This window comes from Sus scrofa, chromosome 13 (assembly GCF_054392235.1).
Source record: "Sus scrofa isolate SSC_HxYL_T2T_F1_AM1 chromosome 13, Sscrofa_HxYL_maternal_Yorkshire_Landrace_v2.0, whole genome shotgun sequence".
Lineage (NCBI taxonomy): Eukaryota > Metazoa > Chordata > Mammalia > Artiodactyla > Suidae > Sus > Sus scrofa.
The window spans coordinates 128,718,531-128,738,582 of record NC_139395.1 but is presented as its reverse complement, the minus strand read 5'-3'; the positions used below and the strand labels follow the sequence as shown (position 1 = coordinate 128,738,582).

The 20,052-nt window shown below is 32.2% G+C and overlaps 1 protein-coding gene across 48 annotated transcripts in view; it reads right to left on the bottom strand.

Moving 5' to 3' along the window:
- Positions 1-20,052, bottom strand: part of NAALADL2 (N-acetylated alpha-linked acidic dipeptidase like 2) — a 1,339,033-nt gene that overhangs the window by 170,318 nt on the left and 1,148,663 nt on the right. For 45 of the 48 annotated variants that reach the window (XM_084990315.1, XM_084990322.1, XM_084990307.1 and 42 more), the window contains one exon: positions 17,448-17,543. The exons of the other annotated variants lie outside the window; for them this stretch is intronic. In XM_084990315.1, coding sequence (XP_084846441.1) covers positions 17,448-17,543 — 96 coding nt within the window. The remainder of the gene's footprint in view (positions 1-17,447; positions 17,544-20,052) is intronic. 48 annotated transcript variants of the gene reach the window in all.

The following is a 20,052-nucleotide window of genomic DNA, read 5'->3' as shown; positions in this document are numbered from 1 at the left end:
ATGTACTGCCAAAGCTCCTTATGTGCCCCTTAACACTAATCAAATACATTATAATATTTTTCTGGTTGTCTGTATTTACCATTAGATTTTAAATTTGTGATACTAACTATATATATATATATATGTATATGAATGTACCTTATTGATCATTACATTATCTTTAATTAGAGCTGAGTATGCATGCACACTTATTAAACACTGAATACATGAGATGAATATGTTCTTCAAATGAATCATGGGAAAGATACTGAATTATACTATGAATAGAAAAAAACTTTTTTTCTGTTTTCTCTATTTATGAAAAAAGCATTGAGAAGTGAAATGATGATGCGCTCTGGAAGTTTCAATCAACCATGCACAGTCTATGCATATCTCACCAAGTTATTCAGTCTCTCTGAAACTCAGACTTCTTCTCTGTACAATGAGAATAATATTTACTGCACAGTGAATGAAAAAGAGGAAATTAAAAGGTTTATTATGAAAACCAAATAAGAGAATATATATAATGAACAAATAACAGTCTTATTTCCTCATTTGAAGTTTTACTATGAAAGGGACAAACCAACATTGAATAGTTACATTTTGTCACAATTAAGAGTGATGATAAATTAATTCAATTGACATTTTATCTTATTCTTTAATCACTTTTCCACATCATTTGCGGTCTGTCACTTTTTAAAATAATAATATATTGGAGTTCCCGTCGTGGTGCAGTGGAAACTTATCCAACTAGGAACCGTGAGGTTGCAGATTCGATCCCTGGCCTTCCTCAGTGGGTTAAGAATCCGGCGTTGCTGTGAGCTGTGGTGCAGGTCGCAGACTCGGCCAGGATCTGATGTTGCTGTGGCTGTGGCGTAGGCCAGTGGCAACAGCTCCATTTAGACTCCTAGCCTGTGAACCTCCATATGCCATAATTGAGGCCCTAAAAAGACAAAAAAATATATAAATAAAATAAAATAAAATAAAATAATAATGTATCTTTTTTTTTGTTGTGCATCTCTGGGTAATCTACATGAAAAATGATCTCCACTAGTTGACTGAAAGAGGAAATGTCACCTAGAGAGGTTCATAAAGCCCATATTGTTATAAAAAAGTCATACCTTTCTTTTCCTGTTTTAAAATATTTTTATTATTTTCCCAAGTCATCTGACATAAAAATTACATTTTTCACTATTCTGAAATATAGAAAACTTTGCTTTCTAATGTTCTCATCAATCTCTTGTTCATGTATTTATTACTTGATTCCATGTTCCCAGTCATTTACTGTATTCATTCTGGCATATCCATCTGCTTTCACACCCTTCTCCCACTGGGTTATCACTAATCTGGCCTAGCCAAAATTATTAATCAAAGCATATATGATGAACCATAATTATTTGGTCACCCTTAGTCTCATTCTTCCAAACCAGAAGTTTTTGAAATATCCACTGTGAGACTTAGAAAATGTTCATATTTGAGATCTTAAATGGAGAGAACTTAAAAATACCCAAGCAGTAAACCTTTCTAAAAAATAAAAAAGATATTAATTATTCAAGGAGAAAACAATTCCATTTATCAGCCACAAAAATCATTTTCCATTATGTCCATCTTCTAAAAATTAGATCACTTTTAGGAGTTCCCTGGTGGCCTAGGAGTTAAGTATTCAGAGTTGTTACTATTGTGGATCTAGTTCAATCCCAGGCCCACGAACTTCTGTGTGCCACAGGTACAGCCAAAAACATTAATTATTAAAAAATAAAAAAACAAAAAAATAGATCACTTTTAAGAGAAACACTTGAAAAAACTGTTGTGAGCAGAAGCCAGCTTGATAATTAAGTCAGTTTGAACAGGTGAAGGAGTTAGTCTATAGAACCAGCCATTTGAGAGAGAGGCTCCATCCAGGGCTTAATTTTCTCACTTAACTGTGATTCCTAATTCCCACTGCATTTACAGAAACATGATGCTTTATGTTGTAGCTGAAGTAGGGGAGATCTTCAGAGAAAAAGAGATTCTAGTTCTAGGATTAAATATTTAACAAGCCATTAATATGACTGATTAGTGAAAGCCACTATGTTAGGTGTTATGGTACATTCAAACATAGACCAAAGGGATGAATTACACTTCAGAATTGTAATCTATTAGAGAAAATAAGGTACAAACATGGACAACTGTAACCCACAACAAAGCTGCCTACATGTTAGAGACTGATATAGTGAATATTTTATCATATTTTCAGTTAGGGGGTTGTTTTGATGGCTTCCTTAAAAATGGAAAAAATGTCATATATATGCCTAGATTCTCATTCTTATTAAATCTTTACAAATAATATATTTTGTTAATCTATTTAGGTTTCTTGAAATTAGTTACATAAACTTATTTTGAAAATAAAATATTTTGAATGTAATTGTCAAAGTAGCTATATACAAAGCTCATGCACTTGTATCCCAAACTACCTAGAGAAGATGTACCTCTTTAATTGACATTGCCAACTGAGAGAATACAGCCATCTCTCGGCAACACTTAAAACTTCGGACACAAGATTTCTAGACACAGTGACCACATTTTCAAGCACAATGTGGAGCCGAGCAGCTTGATTTCATAATTAACTCACTGAAACCAGGAAAATCTCTGGAAAATGGCAACTCAATTGTTCCTAGGGGGCTCTGAAGGATATTAATAAAACAAATGTGAACCATTTCATTAAGAGTATCTGAATCTTAGGGAGTTCCTGTCATAGCTCAGCGGGTAATGAACCTGACTAGGGCCCATGAGGATGTGGGTTCAAACTCTGGCCTCACTCAGTGTGTTGGGGATCTGGCGTTGCTGTAAGCTGTAGTGTAGGTCACAGATGCGGCTCAGATCTTGCATTGCTGTGGCTATGGCGTAGGCTGGCAGCAAAAAAAAAAAAAAAAGAAGTATCTGGATCTTTGCAGAGGAAGTAAACAGGTAAAAATAAAATGAAAAGAAATCACAGATTCCAACTTTTCTGTAAGCAGCTCTTTTGACCCTTTTCTGCCTGCCTATTTCTGTTCCCCTTGAATCTTAATTATAAAAATGAGATTATTGGGTAACCTGTACCCTAACTCCTAATTTAGGTGCTAGTAAATGTACAAAAGTCCTTGCCGAACATTTGGTTCTTTTCCTAGATTAAAAGAATTAGGAATGAATGAAGTATTAAGTAGCTAAAGAACGACAATTTCTATACCCCCTTAGCAATCCTGCAGGCAGACCACACAGGCAATGTAATATTTGAAGGAGATCATGAGGAGTCACCCAGCCTTCACACAATGGAAAATGATGCAGAACCCAACCTCCTGCCTCCTTCCTTGATGATTCACTGAGATTCTTTCTTCTTTCTCCATTTAAAAACTGACATGGATGAGCAGAAACTTTGGAGTTGGTATTGGGATATGAGTCCACCTTCTCCCCAGGATGCCGCCTTTCTCATAAAATACCTTTCTTTTCGACTAACACTTGCCTCTCAAGTATTGGCTTTTAAGCAACAGGTAGCCAAACCTGAGTTTCATAACTTTTTTTTTTCATTGTCCTGGGAATTGATGAATTTTATCATAGAAATATCTCTATGGCATATAAATCAGGTGCCATTCAGGAGTTGTGACTAATATTTTGTTAATTACTTTCATACTTTAGATCAAATTTCTCATTATTTGAGATAATAATGAATCATACACTGATTATACAAATGCTTTGTTCATTCATGTATTTTACAAACTTTTTTTTGTGTTTGCAAATATGTTCTGAAGTTATCTAACTTTACCATCTTCTCAATGTCACATTTTATTCCAATGTCACACATTTCTCTTAAAACCTTTCTCCATCCTTTATGTATTAAAGTTGTTTTTAATACAACCTAAGCAAATAATGATTAATATAATATCTCTAGATGTTTCTAAATATTCATCTATAATGTTTAAATCCTTTAAGATGCCTTATTACTAATATTCTAAGAATTTAATTAAAAATATCTAAAGTTCTTTTGTATCATTTTTGTTTAGATTCCATACATTAGTGATCTCATATGATATTTATCTTTCTCTGTCTGACTGACTTTACTCACCAAACAGAAAACAGACTCAAAGATTTCAAAACCAAACTTATGTTTACCAAAGAGGAAATGTAGGGGGGGGTACAAATTAGAGGGTTGGGATTTATATATACACAACACTACATATAAAATAGATGGATAATAAGAACCTACTGTATAGCACAGGGAAATGTATTCAATAGTATATAATAACCTATAAGGGAAAAGAATCTGAAAGGGAATGGATATATGTATATACATAAAACCGATTTACTCTGCTACATGCCTGAAATTAGCACAACTTTGTAAGTTAACAATATTCCAGTAAAATTTTTAAAATATATATTAACTGCTAAATTGAATGTCAGTATCTTTGCTTTAGCCAAAAATCACAAGGAGAAATTTTAGGCTTTATAGACGTTCTAATAAACTATTACTAAAATAGGAATTCTACAGTTTTATGCCATATGTCAAATACAAACAACTCTTAGATTGGGACATGAGAAATCAAACTGGGGAACGATTAAATGGTGATAGCCAAAATGACGGACCTTTAGAGTGAATAGTGTCTCAATATTTGTATGCTTATTTTATTTCATTGGCAATCTTGGAGTATTTTTTGAAATCTTGATCAATATGAAATGGAGAAATAGTGATAAGTCTAAATAAACTAAATGCCATTTTTTTAGTAAACAAAATTATTTACACATAAAGTTCTCTGGTAAGCAATAAAATGAAACACAGATATATCCTGCAATATCCTGCTATACACGGAGTCATGCATTCAGTTGTTTCTAATATTGACAAGAATATCGGCACTTTAAGGGCAGGAAGGAACTATATCTTAAATAGTCTGTATTTTTAACAGTGCTTCTTAATTTGAATATAAGTTACCATCCAAAAAATAGTTGCTTTTAATTTCCTTCCATTACTCCAGAGGCTTATAGAGCTCCTCATAGTGGGGCTTCTTAAATCAGTGATTCCTATAAGCTTCTAAGGGTCAATCACCTCCTCTTAAAATAGAGTTATCACTGATGAGCATTTTAGATCCACTTTGGCCAATAGGTTTATATCAAATATACAACAGGTTGTGACATATATTTGATATATCAAATCCACTCAATTCATAGCAGCTATTAAGGTGATATATAAGAATGATTCTGAGTTTCAGTATAAATACGGTACTTAACTTTGGATATATACTAAGGAGGGAAGGAATCTAGTGAATTTTCTTATCTTCCTAAGTCCATTAGTACTTCATAAGATGAAGTGAAATGGGAAGTGAATGTAGTAACCAAACTCACTTTATGAATATTTCTCATTTGTGTTTCACCCTTCCCTCCTCCTCCCATCACCCTGTTCCCTTTCAGGTGTCTTTAATAACAAGATATATCAGAGTACATAGCAACCTGTTAACAGAAATTCTTCCATTACTTAGCAGTGGGTTTCATCTTTTCCAAAATGCTGATTCTTAGTCATTTGCAATCAAAAATGCTGTTATAATTGGGAGCATTTTTGGTGGTTGTCTCTGAAATACTACTGCTTCTCTGCAATTTATACTATTTTTCAGCAGCAACATATCATAAATGGGAATGACTTCAGTTTCAAGGGAAAAAAATGACTATTTTACGCTAATGATGGTAACTTGAACCCCTCTTTCACAGTGGTTAATTTACATAAATTAAGTGTAATACAGTCAGCAGTTATTCTGTTTATAAGGAATGAATCAAACTAAGCATAAGACCAAATCAAAATAATAAGACCGGGGTCTTTTTTTTTTTTTTTCCTTTTTTGATGGTGCTTTCTAAAATTTAGCATCATTGTTGCCCTGTCTTGAGAAAGTCACCAGAAAAGAGATTCTCTCCTGCTTTGAAAAAATCATGTACAGATATGATTGCAGAAACTTCTGTCAGCATTTTTGTAGCACAAAGGAATTCCAATGGTTAAAAAGTCCAATGGAGAGAAGGGCAGAGCTGAGAAGACAGCATGAGTATATTTTGTTTAAGCCTCTCCAGAAACATGCCTTTTCTAGACTTTTCAGTTACATGAGAAAAATAGAATTAATTTTATTAAACACTTATGCATGGGTCTTTATTAATAGCAAACAAAAATATCCTGATATATATTTTCAATTTTGAAGAAAATGTCTCTAAAATGGATGGTTCTCTCTCATTTTCTAAAAAGTCAGTAGCTATATGGATTATAGTTCTTTTTCTTGATGACTTGGGAACATAATTATGGTTGTTCATTACTATTTTATTTTAGAATGCAGAAATATTACTAATTTAATCTCCACTAAATGGTTCAAGGTCACAGCAAATTCAAATGTAATGCAGTCCTAAACCTTGATTTTATAAAATTAAATTGACATGGTAATAAATAGATCCTAAATGAGTAAACACTGCTTTTTAATCATAATGCCTTTCAAACAAAAATTTGTTTGATTTCTTCAAATCTAATTCTTGCTCAGTTCCTGAAACTGAATTTAATGTCATAAAAATATTCACATTTGTGGAATACGTTTATTCTATCCTAAAAAGCCAATTATTAAGAATTCCTCAAGAGAGACACTGTATAATTCAAATGATGATAATAGTGGATGCTAAAAAAGCAGCCATTTTTATTATTTTCTATATCACATCAACAGCATCAGATGTATAAGTCCAAAATTATTTTTAAACATACAGAAAACATTATGATTTCCTGGAAAAGGAGGTATACCTACATATGTGTATACATACACTTACAATTCAGTGTTTTCCAGGGAATAATACCGTGTGTAGTTAGCACTGAAAAACTGTATCATTGATTAGTTAATACCATATTGTGTGTGTGTGTGTGTGTGTGTGTGTGTGTGTGTGTGTGTGTGTGTGTCTGTGCACACACATGTATGCTTGAGGGGTCTTTTATTACAGTTACCCATGGGCGCAGCGGGTACTGTCCCTAGGACATTTAAGCAGCATGATCAAGGTTCATTATAACATATCCCAATTAGACTGCCCAGAGTCTCCTGGTTTGTTGTATTATAGCAGATATATTTTTTTTAATGAGTAGATATTGCCTGGGGGTTTTAAATTTTTGTTATACAGAAGCTTTGTTTCAAAAGCACTTTTTGGAAGAACATTTGATCTACCTACCCAGAGCTAATCTGTTATCCATTAATTACTCTGCCCTTTGCCTCGGCAGTTATTCAGCCCTTCAAGAATATTATCTGAGAATGGTATGAAAAGACCTCTCACTCAAAAAGAAGATGCAGAAGTTAACATTAAAATTAATTTTCAATTATTGAGAGATCTCTGAATAAGAAGGAATTGTATTTAGAACACATAAAATTATCACCAGAAATGCTGCTTTATGAAGATATTGCTTCTTGAATTTGATATGGAAACATTCTGAAGTTGGTTGACTGTCTTTAGAAGATTGTCATATTATTTGTAGGTAATCATAGAGCATCCTAGTTTGATTTATAGTACTAGTATATTTACATTCGGTAACACACACATGTCAAATCCAGTCTTTGCGTATATATGAAAGAAAAATATACGCTCAGAGAATAAGTTTTTCTACTTATTCCTATCCTAATACAGTAATAACTCTTTTAATATATTGCAGCAAAATATCTACTTTGATTAATAAGTTTTCTTTAAAAAGGAAGTCAAATTTTGACAGGCTTACATTGTGTAATAATTTGCTTTTGAGTTATAAAAACAAAAAGGAAAAAGAAACTGATAGTATAAGGCATGCCTTTAGAAACTATAATATTTGTGCAGTATAATGAAAAACAATAAACCAAACCTCTCTGGGCAAGAGAAAATACAGACAGCACACTCTCTAATTTTAGTAAATGAAGATACTGACTTTAATTATACATTTATGAGGAAAATGCACACCTGTACTATTTCCCTTTCAAAGCATAAGAGGTTGGTTTTAATATCACATCACCTCCCTTGAATAGCTCCAGCCAAAATTCTTTATTACAAAATATAGCCTCTGCATTGAAAACATATATTTGGGATAGTTTCTGGTTTATTTCATGTCATGAACACATAGAGTGTAGATCTCTGTGGAGATGTTTTGCATCTATTAACAATAAATTTACATAGCAGAAAAAAATTCCAAAGTGTTTTTAAAAATGAAAACAAAAGCTTTAAATCCACAGCTTCAGCATAACCTCAAATGTACACACAAACAGGATTAGAGAATATCATTTTGCTTACTTTACTGAGTAGACTATAACAGTCATATTTTACCCAAACAATATATCAACATTAAAGATACTTGGAAGACAATCAGATTTGCTCATTTGGATTAGAAATCATAGCCAAAATTTTTAAGCATTTAAATAAATATTTATTAATTCTATTAGCTCATAAATAAAACATACCTTTGAAATTCAGGAAACTGAATAAAAGATATTTGGTCTCATCCCTTTCCTCTTATTTTATATAAGGTAAGCTACCTTTTTAACCTATACCTAAGAATGACATCTCAAGAGAAATAAACTCATTCTGTATTTTGGTCTGGCTCTCTATTCCGTAGTTATGAGTATACTCTTTTAAATTGTGACATTTAAAAATAATTTATATTTCACAAGTCATGTTTTTAAAATAGTGTATTAGCAGAATATGACTCCATTTATCAAAGGGTTCCTGGATAATAATTTCTAAATGATAACTGACAGCAAAAGCCAATTAATATTAACTGAAATTGTTAAAAATGAGAATTATTTAAGTGTTTTTCATCATTGAAGACACCACCGTTAGCCTTTGTTCATATCGCCGCAAAACAGAGTTAAAATCTGTAGCTATCTAAGGGCATATATAAAAACATTGATAGAACATAAACTATAAAAGAATTATTAGCCTTGATTTCTACTTCTTTCCACAAATACTGACTTTCTCTACAATTTAATCTCACTATGATACTTTCTCCATATATATAATGGGAATGAATAATGTATTATTCGTACTACTTTCTATTTGGGTATTGCTATGTGCAAATAATTTTAGCAAAAGATCTCTATTTTGACATTAAGAAAAATAGAAGAATGTATACCCACTTAAGAACAATATTTTGAAAAACATATGAATAGAAATATATGAATATTGTATATAATATACTAAATTAATGAATTTTTTTTCTTAAACAATGTAGGAAAAACAATGAAAGGACTAATAAATTGACATCTCTGGTAGAAGCTCATAAGCAGAATTAGGTCTTTTGCTGGTTTCCATGGTACTATATGTACAAGGTATTTTTCGTTTTACCGGATACACCATTCATATACACGGTTTTTAAAATATAGCATAGCGTATTTGGAGTTATAGTTGAAAAATATTAATTCAACCCTGCCACCCTAAATGCTCTATATTCTCATGTGATTTTAAAGTCATTTCCTTCTAAAAATAGCTATCGTGTTTTGTTTAAATGCAAGTTATCATTTGTCATTTTTGAATGGCTATTATGCCAACATTTCAGCAAAAAAATGACAATACAATATATTAAATCCAAAAAATGTAAATACAGGACATTACATTTCTCCAAAGAAGATATACAGATGGCCAACAAGCACATGATAAAATGCTCAACATCACTAATTATTAGAGAAATGTAATCAAAACTACTGTGAAGTACTATCTCACGCCAGTAGGAATGGCCATCATTAACAAGTCAACAAATAAAAAATGCTGGAGAGGATGTAGAGAAAAGGGTACTCTCCTACACTATTGGTGGGAATGTAAATTGGTATAACCACTATGGAAAACAGTATGGAGGTACCTTGGAAAACTAAATGTAGAACTACCATATTACCCATCAATCCCACTCTTAAGCATATATCCAGAAAAACTTTTATTGAAAAAGCTACATGCACTCATATGTTCATTGCAGCATCATTCACAATAGCCCAGACATGGATACAACCTAAATGTCCACTGAGAGATGAATGGATTAAGATGTGGTACATATACACAATGGAATACTACTCAGCAATTAAAAAGAGCAAAATAATATCATTTGTAGCACATGGACAGAACTAGAGGCTCTCATACTGTGAAGTCAGAAAGAAAAAGACAAAAATCATATGATATCACTTATATCTAGAATCTAATACATGGCATAAATGAAACTTTCCACAGAAAAGAAACTCATGGACTTGGAGAACAGACTTGTGGTTGCCAAGGGGGAGGGGGAGCGAGTGGGATGGACTGGGAGTTTGGGGTTAATAGATGCAAACTATAGCATTTGGAGTAGATAAGCAATGAGATCCTGCTGTATAGCACAGGGAAATATATCTAGTTGCTTGTGATGGAACATGATGTAGGATAATGCTAGAAAAAAAATATATATATATGACTGGGTCACATTGCTGTATAGCAGAAATTGACAGAACACTGTAAATCAATTATGATGGAAAAAATAGAATCATAAAAGTTAAAAGCAATTTTTAAAAATTACATCAATTAAAAGTAGACCAAAGAAATGGGTACCAAGTTATGCAAAGCTCCTTAGGGAAAATAGCAGAGAACTGAGGATCAAGCACAAATTAACAGAAAAATACTTAAAATTCCAAATAATTGGTTCAAAAGTTAAAATGAACATGCAGTTGATTGGGTGAACATACTTTTTCAATTAAAAAAATTAGTAAAATGCATATAACATAAAATTTACCATCTAACCTATTTTTAAGGACACAGTAAAGTGGCATTTAATACATTTACAATGTGTAATCGTTACCACTATCCATCTCCATAACTCTTTCCACCTATTAAAACTAAAATTCTATACCTTAAACATAAGTTTCCATTCCCTTCTCCCCCTCACTCCTGGCAACCACCATTGTGTTTTCTGTCTTATGATTGTGACTACTCCAGGAACCTCATATAAGTGGGATCATATAGTATTTTTATTTCTGTGACTGGCTTATTTCATTTAGCACAGTGTTCTTAAAGTTTAGCTGTTACAGCAGATGTCAGAATTTCAAGTCTTTTTAAGGCTAAATAATATTCTATGCATATAAATTGTATATATACACCATATTTTGCTCCTCCATTCATTCATCTATGTTCATTGAGTTGCTTCCAGATTTTAGCTACTGTTGAGTAATGGTATTATAGCCTATATGGGTGTACACATATCTTTTCAAGAGTTAGTATTTAATTCTGTGGGATATATATCCAGAAATAGAATTGGTTGATCATGTGGTAACTCTTTTTTTAAGTTTTTGAGGAAAGAACATGCTGTTTTTCACAGCAGATGTACCATTTTATATTCCCACCAGCAGGTTACAATAGTTTCAATTTCTCCATATCCTTGCCAAGACTTGTTATTTCCCCCTTTGTTTTTGTTTTTGTTTTTTTTTTGTATTTTGATATTAGCCATCCTAATGGGTGTATAGTGGTAGGTGGATATGCTTTTGAACACTTGCTCCTCTTTATATTATCTTCCAGTAGATTTCATGAAACACTCTACCCTAGGTCCTTTGTCCTCTCCCATTTTGCTTTTTGTCCTCATCATGAATATTGTCAGGGTAATATCATCTGCATCATAAATGATGACAGAAAAGTTCCATAATCTATGCTATTCAATGCAGAAGCCACTAGCCACATGTGATCACTAAGCATGTGAATTGTGGCTAATTAGATGGAGAAAACAAAATTGTAATTTAATAACTAATTTTAATTTAAATCCACATGTGCCCAGTGGTTATTGTATAAGAATGCATTTTTTGATCTTACTTCTTCTGAGCTCTAACCTCATGTACTCAATGACCTCTTTGGCATATCTGCCTGGATGGCACATGGCATCCAAAATTCCACATATCCAACACCAAACTCATTATCAATTTCTTTAGGCAATCCTGTAATTTGGTTAATTCAATAATAGTAACTTTGTTCACAATAGAACTATTCACATCCTTTAGTATTCATTGTGCTTCGTTCCCCATATCCAGTAAATCGTATACCCAGTCATTCAAGCTTGAAAATGTCTCTCAAATTTGTCTTCTGTTTTCCAAAATATACATCATCCTTTCTCCCACGCAACTATCAATAAACTGCTCTTTAAAGAACTTTCGAGGGAAATGCACTGACATTAACAGATTCCTCAAACATCGCCTCTGCTGATTCTTCAAACCTCTTAGTCAAAGGTAAAAGCTCTATCCTCTTCCGTCTCTTACCTGTCCATATTACTATCACCCCTTTGAGTAGGTTATATTGAAATGATTTGCTTACCTGTTTACTCCCTTGGACCCACTTCTGTGTATTAAATGTTTTGTATTTCAAGTGTTTTTCTTCATCCTTGCTTTATGGTAGGGTAATAGATTGATTGGATAGCTAATAACAATTTACGGGCTAAATGCTGAAGATTTAGAAATATAACTAGAAAATTTCTAGGTGTAAAAGGCGAAATAAGCCTATTTCAAATCATAAACCGTGGTGCTTTTAATTTATTTATTAAAGGATTAAACAGTGAATATTTGTATTGGTATTTATATTTAGTCTTTGGAAGAATTAGTTTGGCTTCTATGATAGTGTAAAAATAACATGCTATTTTTTAAATTTAGAGGATAAGAAAACATCTTCAACATCGATGTAAGATGTCGCCCTTAGGCAACACTATACTGTACCATCTGACTGTCATTGAAGCCATGATGAATTACACATTTCGGCATCAATATTGAGACTTATTTATTACTTTCTTATATTTCCTGTTTTATATCAAAAAGACAAATGCCAAAATAAATTCAAACTTTGTAAAAATTTCCCCCCCCCCAAAAAGAAACTACAGGAAGATATTGAAAAACTACTTACTAGAGCCCACATCCCATGTATGAGTGTGGTTTATTTAATTTTAATTCAGAAAAGGACTAATAATAAATTATTAACTTTTTCATACTGATAGATTATAATTTGACATAAATTATATTTGTGATTTATAAAAATGTCTAGAATAGTTATTAGAAAAATAATAGGCTGTATTGTATGAACATTTACATAAGACATATATATGTATTATATTTAATTAGATAGCATTAAATATGTGAGTGTTATAGTGTTGTCTATCAAATTTAAACTTTTATTGGGAGAAATAAGGAATCATATCCTCAATATTTCAATTGGTTCTAATTTCTTAAAATTTCTTTAGTATTGATGTAATATCAATAATAACTGTGCTTTATCATTTTACAATTTGTTCCTCATATTTCCTGTAATTTTTTAATAATTGAAAGTGGCAGAATTTATATATATCTGTCTCTTTTTATTTCAGGGCTATTTCTATAATGTCACCCTAGTATAAGGAATAGGGGTATACTAAACATATGATATACTGTGATAATACCACTATTATCCTACTGAAACAAAATTATCTAAAGATCTCAACCCTTTACAAGTTAAATGTAATACACTTAACGTTTGTAATGTTTGTACACATTAATATCACTATAATGTTAGCATTTAATCAATTTAGTTATAAACCTTCATATCTAAGTTATTCTCTTTTTTTCTCTTTTCTTTAAACTAAAAGCTAAATGTAGAAAATACAGGAGGCTGCTTTGAAGACTTTAGCACCTGTATTTTTTTAATTTTTAGGAATTATACTCAATTATATACACAACGCATTTCCAGAGAAAATGTATACATCATCTCAATCTCACAGAATCCTAGTGAGGACAGCTATTATGAGTGTACAATTTTTTTCATATAGAAAATAAGGCTCTACTAAATAATATAACAAATGGGGAGACAAGATAGAATTAAAGTATCTATTTTTGGTCTTTTTCCCTAGTCACCCCTTTATAGTTGCTCTTTCATTTTGTTGTTGATCAAAGAAAATCTGATTTTAAAATATATATTAAGTACTTTTTTATGGCTCCACAAGTTTTTATGTTGGTGAAAAAAGACTGAACTTATGAAGCAGAATTTCTTCCTTTGGCTTGTCTGTAACATGAGTGGTTTCCATAGATGATACGATGACTGGGTAAAGAGTATCATCATTAGGTAAATATATGTGCCCATAAAAAAAAAAATCACAGAACACTTCAGCACTTTTATTAGCTTTCATTTTTCCATAGACATAGAATTCTTTCCACCATCCACTTAAAGGGCTAAACATCTGCCTATACAATAAATACATTTGAAAGAAAACATAGGATGTGTGCCAATATCTGTGCATAAATTTGTGTTTCCTCTCCAACAGTCTCATTTTCTGTATGTTTCACACTGGTATGATGTCTATATATGGAGCATATATACGTATATATACATAGATACTGATACATAGACACTGATCTGTATATATACATAGACTAATATATATATATATATATATATATATATATATACACACTGATACATAGACACTCATCTGATCTGTATATATATAGATACAGATACTGTATATATAGTATCTGTATATACTGTATATACAATATCTATATATAGACACTGATCTATATATATATACACACACACACATATATATACACACACACTGATACATAGACACTGATCTGTATATATACTGATCTGTATATATATATACACACATATACCGTATATATAGTATCTGTGTATCTGTATATACTATATATACAGTGTCTCTCTCTCTCTCTCTCTCTCTCTATATATATATATATATATATATAGACATTTTCTTATGAAAGAATGTCCATTCAATAAGTGGTGCTGGGAAAAGTGGACAGCCACATGTAAGAGAATGAAATTAGAACACTTCCTAACACCATAAATAAAATAAACTCAAAATGGATTAAAGACTAAATCTAAGACCAGATACTATAAAAATCTTAGAGGAAAACATAAGCCAAACACTCTACAACATAAACTACAGCAATATCTTCTCAGATCCACCTCCTAGAGTAATGACAATAAAAACAAAAATAAATGGGACTTCATTAAACTTAAAAGTTTATGCACAGCAAAGGCAACCCTAAACAAAACAAAAGGACAACCCACAGAATGGGAGAAAATATTTGCAAATGAAGCAACTTACAAGGGATTAATTTTCAAAATTTATAAACACCTCCTACTACTCAATACCAAAAAAACCAACAACCCCATCAGAGAATGGGCAGAAGATCTAAACAGACAATTTCCAAAGACATACAGATGGCCAAAAATCACATAAAAAGATGTTCAATATCACTCAGTATTAGAGAAATGCAAATCAAAACCACTATGAGGTACCATCTTATACCAGCCAGAATGGCTGTCATAAAAGAGCATATAAACAATAAGTGCTGGAGAGGGTGTGGAGAAAAGCAGATACTATTACACTGTTGGTGGGAAGGTAAATTTGTGCAACCACTGTGGAAAAAAGTATGGAGAGTCCTCAGAAAACTAAAAATAGAACTACCACTTGATCCAGCAATCCCACTCCTGGGCATCTATCCAGAGAAAACCACAACTCAAAAACATACACATACTCCAATGTTCATTGCAGCACTATTTACAATAGCCAAGACATGGAAACCTAAATATCCATCAACAGAGGAGTGGATCAAGAAGGTGTGGTGCATATACACAATGGAAAATTAGCCATTAAAAGGAAATAAATAATGGCATTTTCAGCAACATGGATGGACCTAGAAATTATCATGCTAAGTGAAGTTAGACAGTGAGACATCAACATCATATGCTATCACTTACATGTGGTATCTAAAAAAAGGACACAATGAACTTTGCAGAACAGATACTGACTCACAGACTTTTCAAAACTTATGGTTTTCAAATGACACAGTTTGAGGGCGTGCGGGGATGGGCAGGAGGTTTGGGATGGAAATGCTGTAAAATTGGGTGGTGATGATCATTTTACAACCATACATGTAATAAAATTCATTTAAAAAAGATTTTAAGTACTAAGGAGGTCCACTTTAGGGGCACTTCTATCTTTCTATATCCAAATAAGAATGAATGATGGATATGTTCAAAACTAAATCAAGAAACTAGAATAGACTGTTAAGGAGACATAAATGTAGTTAAAATTCAGAAATTTGAGCTTTGGTGAATTTTAAGTAAAATATGCTCCAAGTTCTTCTTATTTTCTAAGTTCAGAAAAAAATAAACTTACACACCTCTTAAATGCCAGGACAGACCTAGAATTTTAGTTTTTGTATTCTGAGTTTATTCTGTTGCCCCTCACTGAGTTCAGTTATTATATCGCAATTCCTCTCCCTAGTACAGAAAAACAGCCTTGTAAAATTTCACTAAGAAGATTTAAGAATGATTCAGTCTTTCAACTAAACCATAAAATATGGATTATCTTTAACTGTACTGAAATGCCAATATTCTCTACAAACTCTATCCCCAAAAGGCAGGTAATGACTGCTTAAATCAATAGTTGGTAAATGTAAAAATTCACGTGATGTCATATGATCCCAGAACATTAAACTTATTTGCTCCATACTACATAATCTGATTTTCTTAATTAATTTGTAGCCAACAATATACAATAGAAATGGGTATGAGCACCACAGATGAAAAAACAATTATTATGAATGCAGTCTACATTTTCCTTTAAGAAAAAGAACCATTTATACTACAATGATAAAGTACCACAGATAATCATTTATCTTAAATACTGAAACAAAATTTAAAGATATGGAAATTCAAAGACTCATTTTATATTGCCCTTCCCCTAATCTAGAGTGAAAGGAGTATACTTGAGAGTATATCACAAGTCTACTATCAGATTAAACATTGTATAAGGATTTTTTTTAAATTGATTTTGGTGGTATATATACAATGAAATACTACTCAACCATAATAAAGAACAAAATTTTGTCTTTTATAGCCTTGTGAGTGGACTTAGAGGGAATTACACTAAGTGAAGTAAGACAGAGACAAAGAAACACTGTGTCACATCACTTAGATGTGCAATCTAGAAAATACAGAAACTATTAAATAACAATAAAGCAGATTCTCAGATAGAACAAATTGGTAGTTACCAGTGGGGGAGAGGATGGAGAGAGGCAATACAAGGCCAGGGAAGTAAAAGGTAAAAACTATTATGTATAAAATAAACTATAAAAGATATATTGCACAATACAGGGAATATAGCCAATAATTTAAAATAACCATAAATGGAGTATAACCTTTAAAAGTATGAATAATTACCTATATTGTACATCTGTAATTTACATAATATTGCACATCAACTACTATAATAAAAAATAATTCATTTTGAATACAAGTCATCAGTTATTGTTCTATATGATCTTGATTGAGTTGCTTATCATGGCTATTCCTTAGTAAAATAATAGGAGGTACTTAAAATCCTTTCTAGTATATTCTATAAATGAATATATATAGATTTCTCTTTGAATGGTTATTTTTCTTTACATTCATTTGCTAACAAAAAGAACAAAAATTTTCTCAACTTTTTAATGAATGCATTTCTGTCCTACCTTGGTAATGGTTTCATGAAGGTTGAAAAAAGGATCCAGTTCTTCAATTTTTGTTGTATGTTTGGGGAAAAGGGCCTCGAAGAGAAAACTTGGACCCTGTGGAAAATCAGAAAATAAACATTTTAAACTCCCCATTGATTTTGTTTTTCAAGTGTTTACTGGATTTTTTTTAAAGATTCAAAAGGACTCTAAATTGCTTTAAGGTTTCTGTTGATCATTGGACTTCATTCTACTGATCTAATTAACCAATCACAAAATAATTATAAAGTAAAATGAGTAGAATTCCATAACTCATTTTTTTTTTAGGGCCACAAGTGATGCATATGGAAGTTCCAGGCTAGGGGTCTAATTGGAGCTACAACTGTCAGCCTATGCTCCAGTCACAGGAATGCCAGATCCAAGCCACATCATGACCTCACCACAGCTCATGGAAATGCTGAATTCTCAACCCACTGAGCAAGGCCAGGGATAGAACCCTCATCCTCATGGATACTAGTCAGGTTCATTACCCCCGAGCCACAACAAGAAATCCTATAACTCCTGATGTTATTTGTATTTACAAAAGAATATCTTCTTACTTAGAAAATATCATTATTTGCAATCCTGCCCCACCATTTTTTTTCAAATGCAGACTTAGCATAGAATAAGACAGCTTGAATGCAAAATGCATATCTGAAACACCTTCTCTATTTTATATATTAAATTATATGCTTTAAACCTGGTAGAATGTAATCTTTTTGATAAAAATGCCTAGACTGGAGTCCTCACTGTGGCTCAGCTGGTATTTAAAATGATTTTTAAAATACCACAAAACTTATTCAAAATAACAGTAAGATAAGCATTTGGTAGAATAACCTCCTGACTTTATATGTTGCCAATCAATAGCACCATGTTGTATCAGACCCTTAGTGTTAAGACAGTTGAAATAAATCAAGATATTTTAATAAATCATTTTGTTCTTGAAGGTATAGACAAATTTCAGGATGGAAGAATACATGGGATGCTGATAAAATTAGTATCTGCTATGGTTTGAATATTTATCCCTCCCCCCAGTTCCCAATCTCCAAAGTAATGATATTAGGAAGTGGGGCCGTGCGGATGGGATTAAAGCATGAGGGCTCTGTTCTCATAGTTGGAGCTAGTGCCTTTTAAAAGAGCCCTCATAGATCTCCTTATGTTCAGACACAACAAAGATTCTGAAAACTGGAGGAAGACCTCATCTAACCCTTCTAACACCCTGATCTTGGACTTCCAGCCACTAGAAGTTGAGAAATTAATTTCTGTTGTTTATAAGCCACTCAGTCTGTGATATTTTTTTACTACAGCTCAAATGGACTAAGACACTACCTAAAACAATACTCTAATAGATTTCAACATTTTAAGTATTCTATGAAATACTTATTACCTGTCACATAATTTTATTTGAAAAACTGAAATAACTAGATAATTTTTCTTGAAAAATATAAGACAGGACAGGATATATGTATATATGCAGATAGACAGACAGACAGGAAGAAAAATGAATAGATGGTAGATACATAGGTAATCTTTCTGAAGGCTATCATGGGAAAGATAGATTAAATCCAGTCAATACCGACAATGACCACACAGGGTAATGACAGATTATATAGTTGGTAGACTCATAAATCATACAGATGAGAAGTGAAACCAACATAATTGCAATTCCCTATATATTAAATAATTCTGAGATCAAGCATACTCTTCATCTCCTATTTTGAACAATACTGCAATAAAAAAGTAATTTAGCTGTTTATTCCATCATGTATGTACTTTTGAATAATAAGACCATGAATCAACCAAATAGCTTACCTATCAAGCTATCAAGACTATCAGCTTATTTATCAAAATTTGCTTATGTTCCTCTCCTCATTTTGTCTGCCTATCTAAAACTAATTTTAGAAACTCTGCTCAGTTCCAACCAGTACTCCACCTTTTAAGACATGCTGTAAAACCACAAAACTATAGCTTAAAGTATTATAAATGCCCTTTCCTAATGTCTCCCCATTTTGAGAGACTAAGAAAGACTCAGTGTTTATGGCTTGAAAAATTCATATATTTAAATCCTAACTTTTACTACCTTAGAATGTGATCTTATTTGGAAATAGGTCATTTGCATGTGTAACTAAGTTAGAATAAGGTCATATTGGAGTAGAGTGGGTCCCTAGTAAAATATGACTAGTGTCCTTATAAAAAGATAAGTTTAAAGACAAATTTGTATACAGAGAGAAAATCATGTGAAATGAAGGCAGAGATTGGAGTGATGTGTATACCAGCCAAGAAACTCCCAAGACTTCTTGAAAACCATCAGAAGCTAGGCAAGAGGCTTGGAACTGATTCCCTGTCACAAACCTCAGAAGACATCAACCCTGATAACACCTTGAATAGTTGAGACAATACATTTCTGCTGTTTAAGTCACTCAGTCGGTACTACCTTGTGATGGCAGCCCTAGGAAAGTAACATACTCAGTCAAGGTGGTATCCTTCTTCACTGCACTAGATCAATTTATCAACAAGATTTGGTGGAGGTATACTGGACAGTCAATATGGAAAAAATTAAAATTTTAGAGACATTACGGCAATGGCA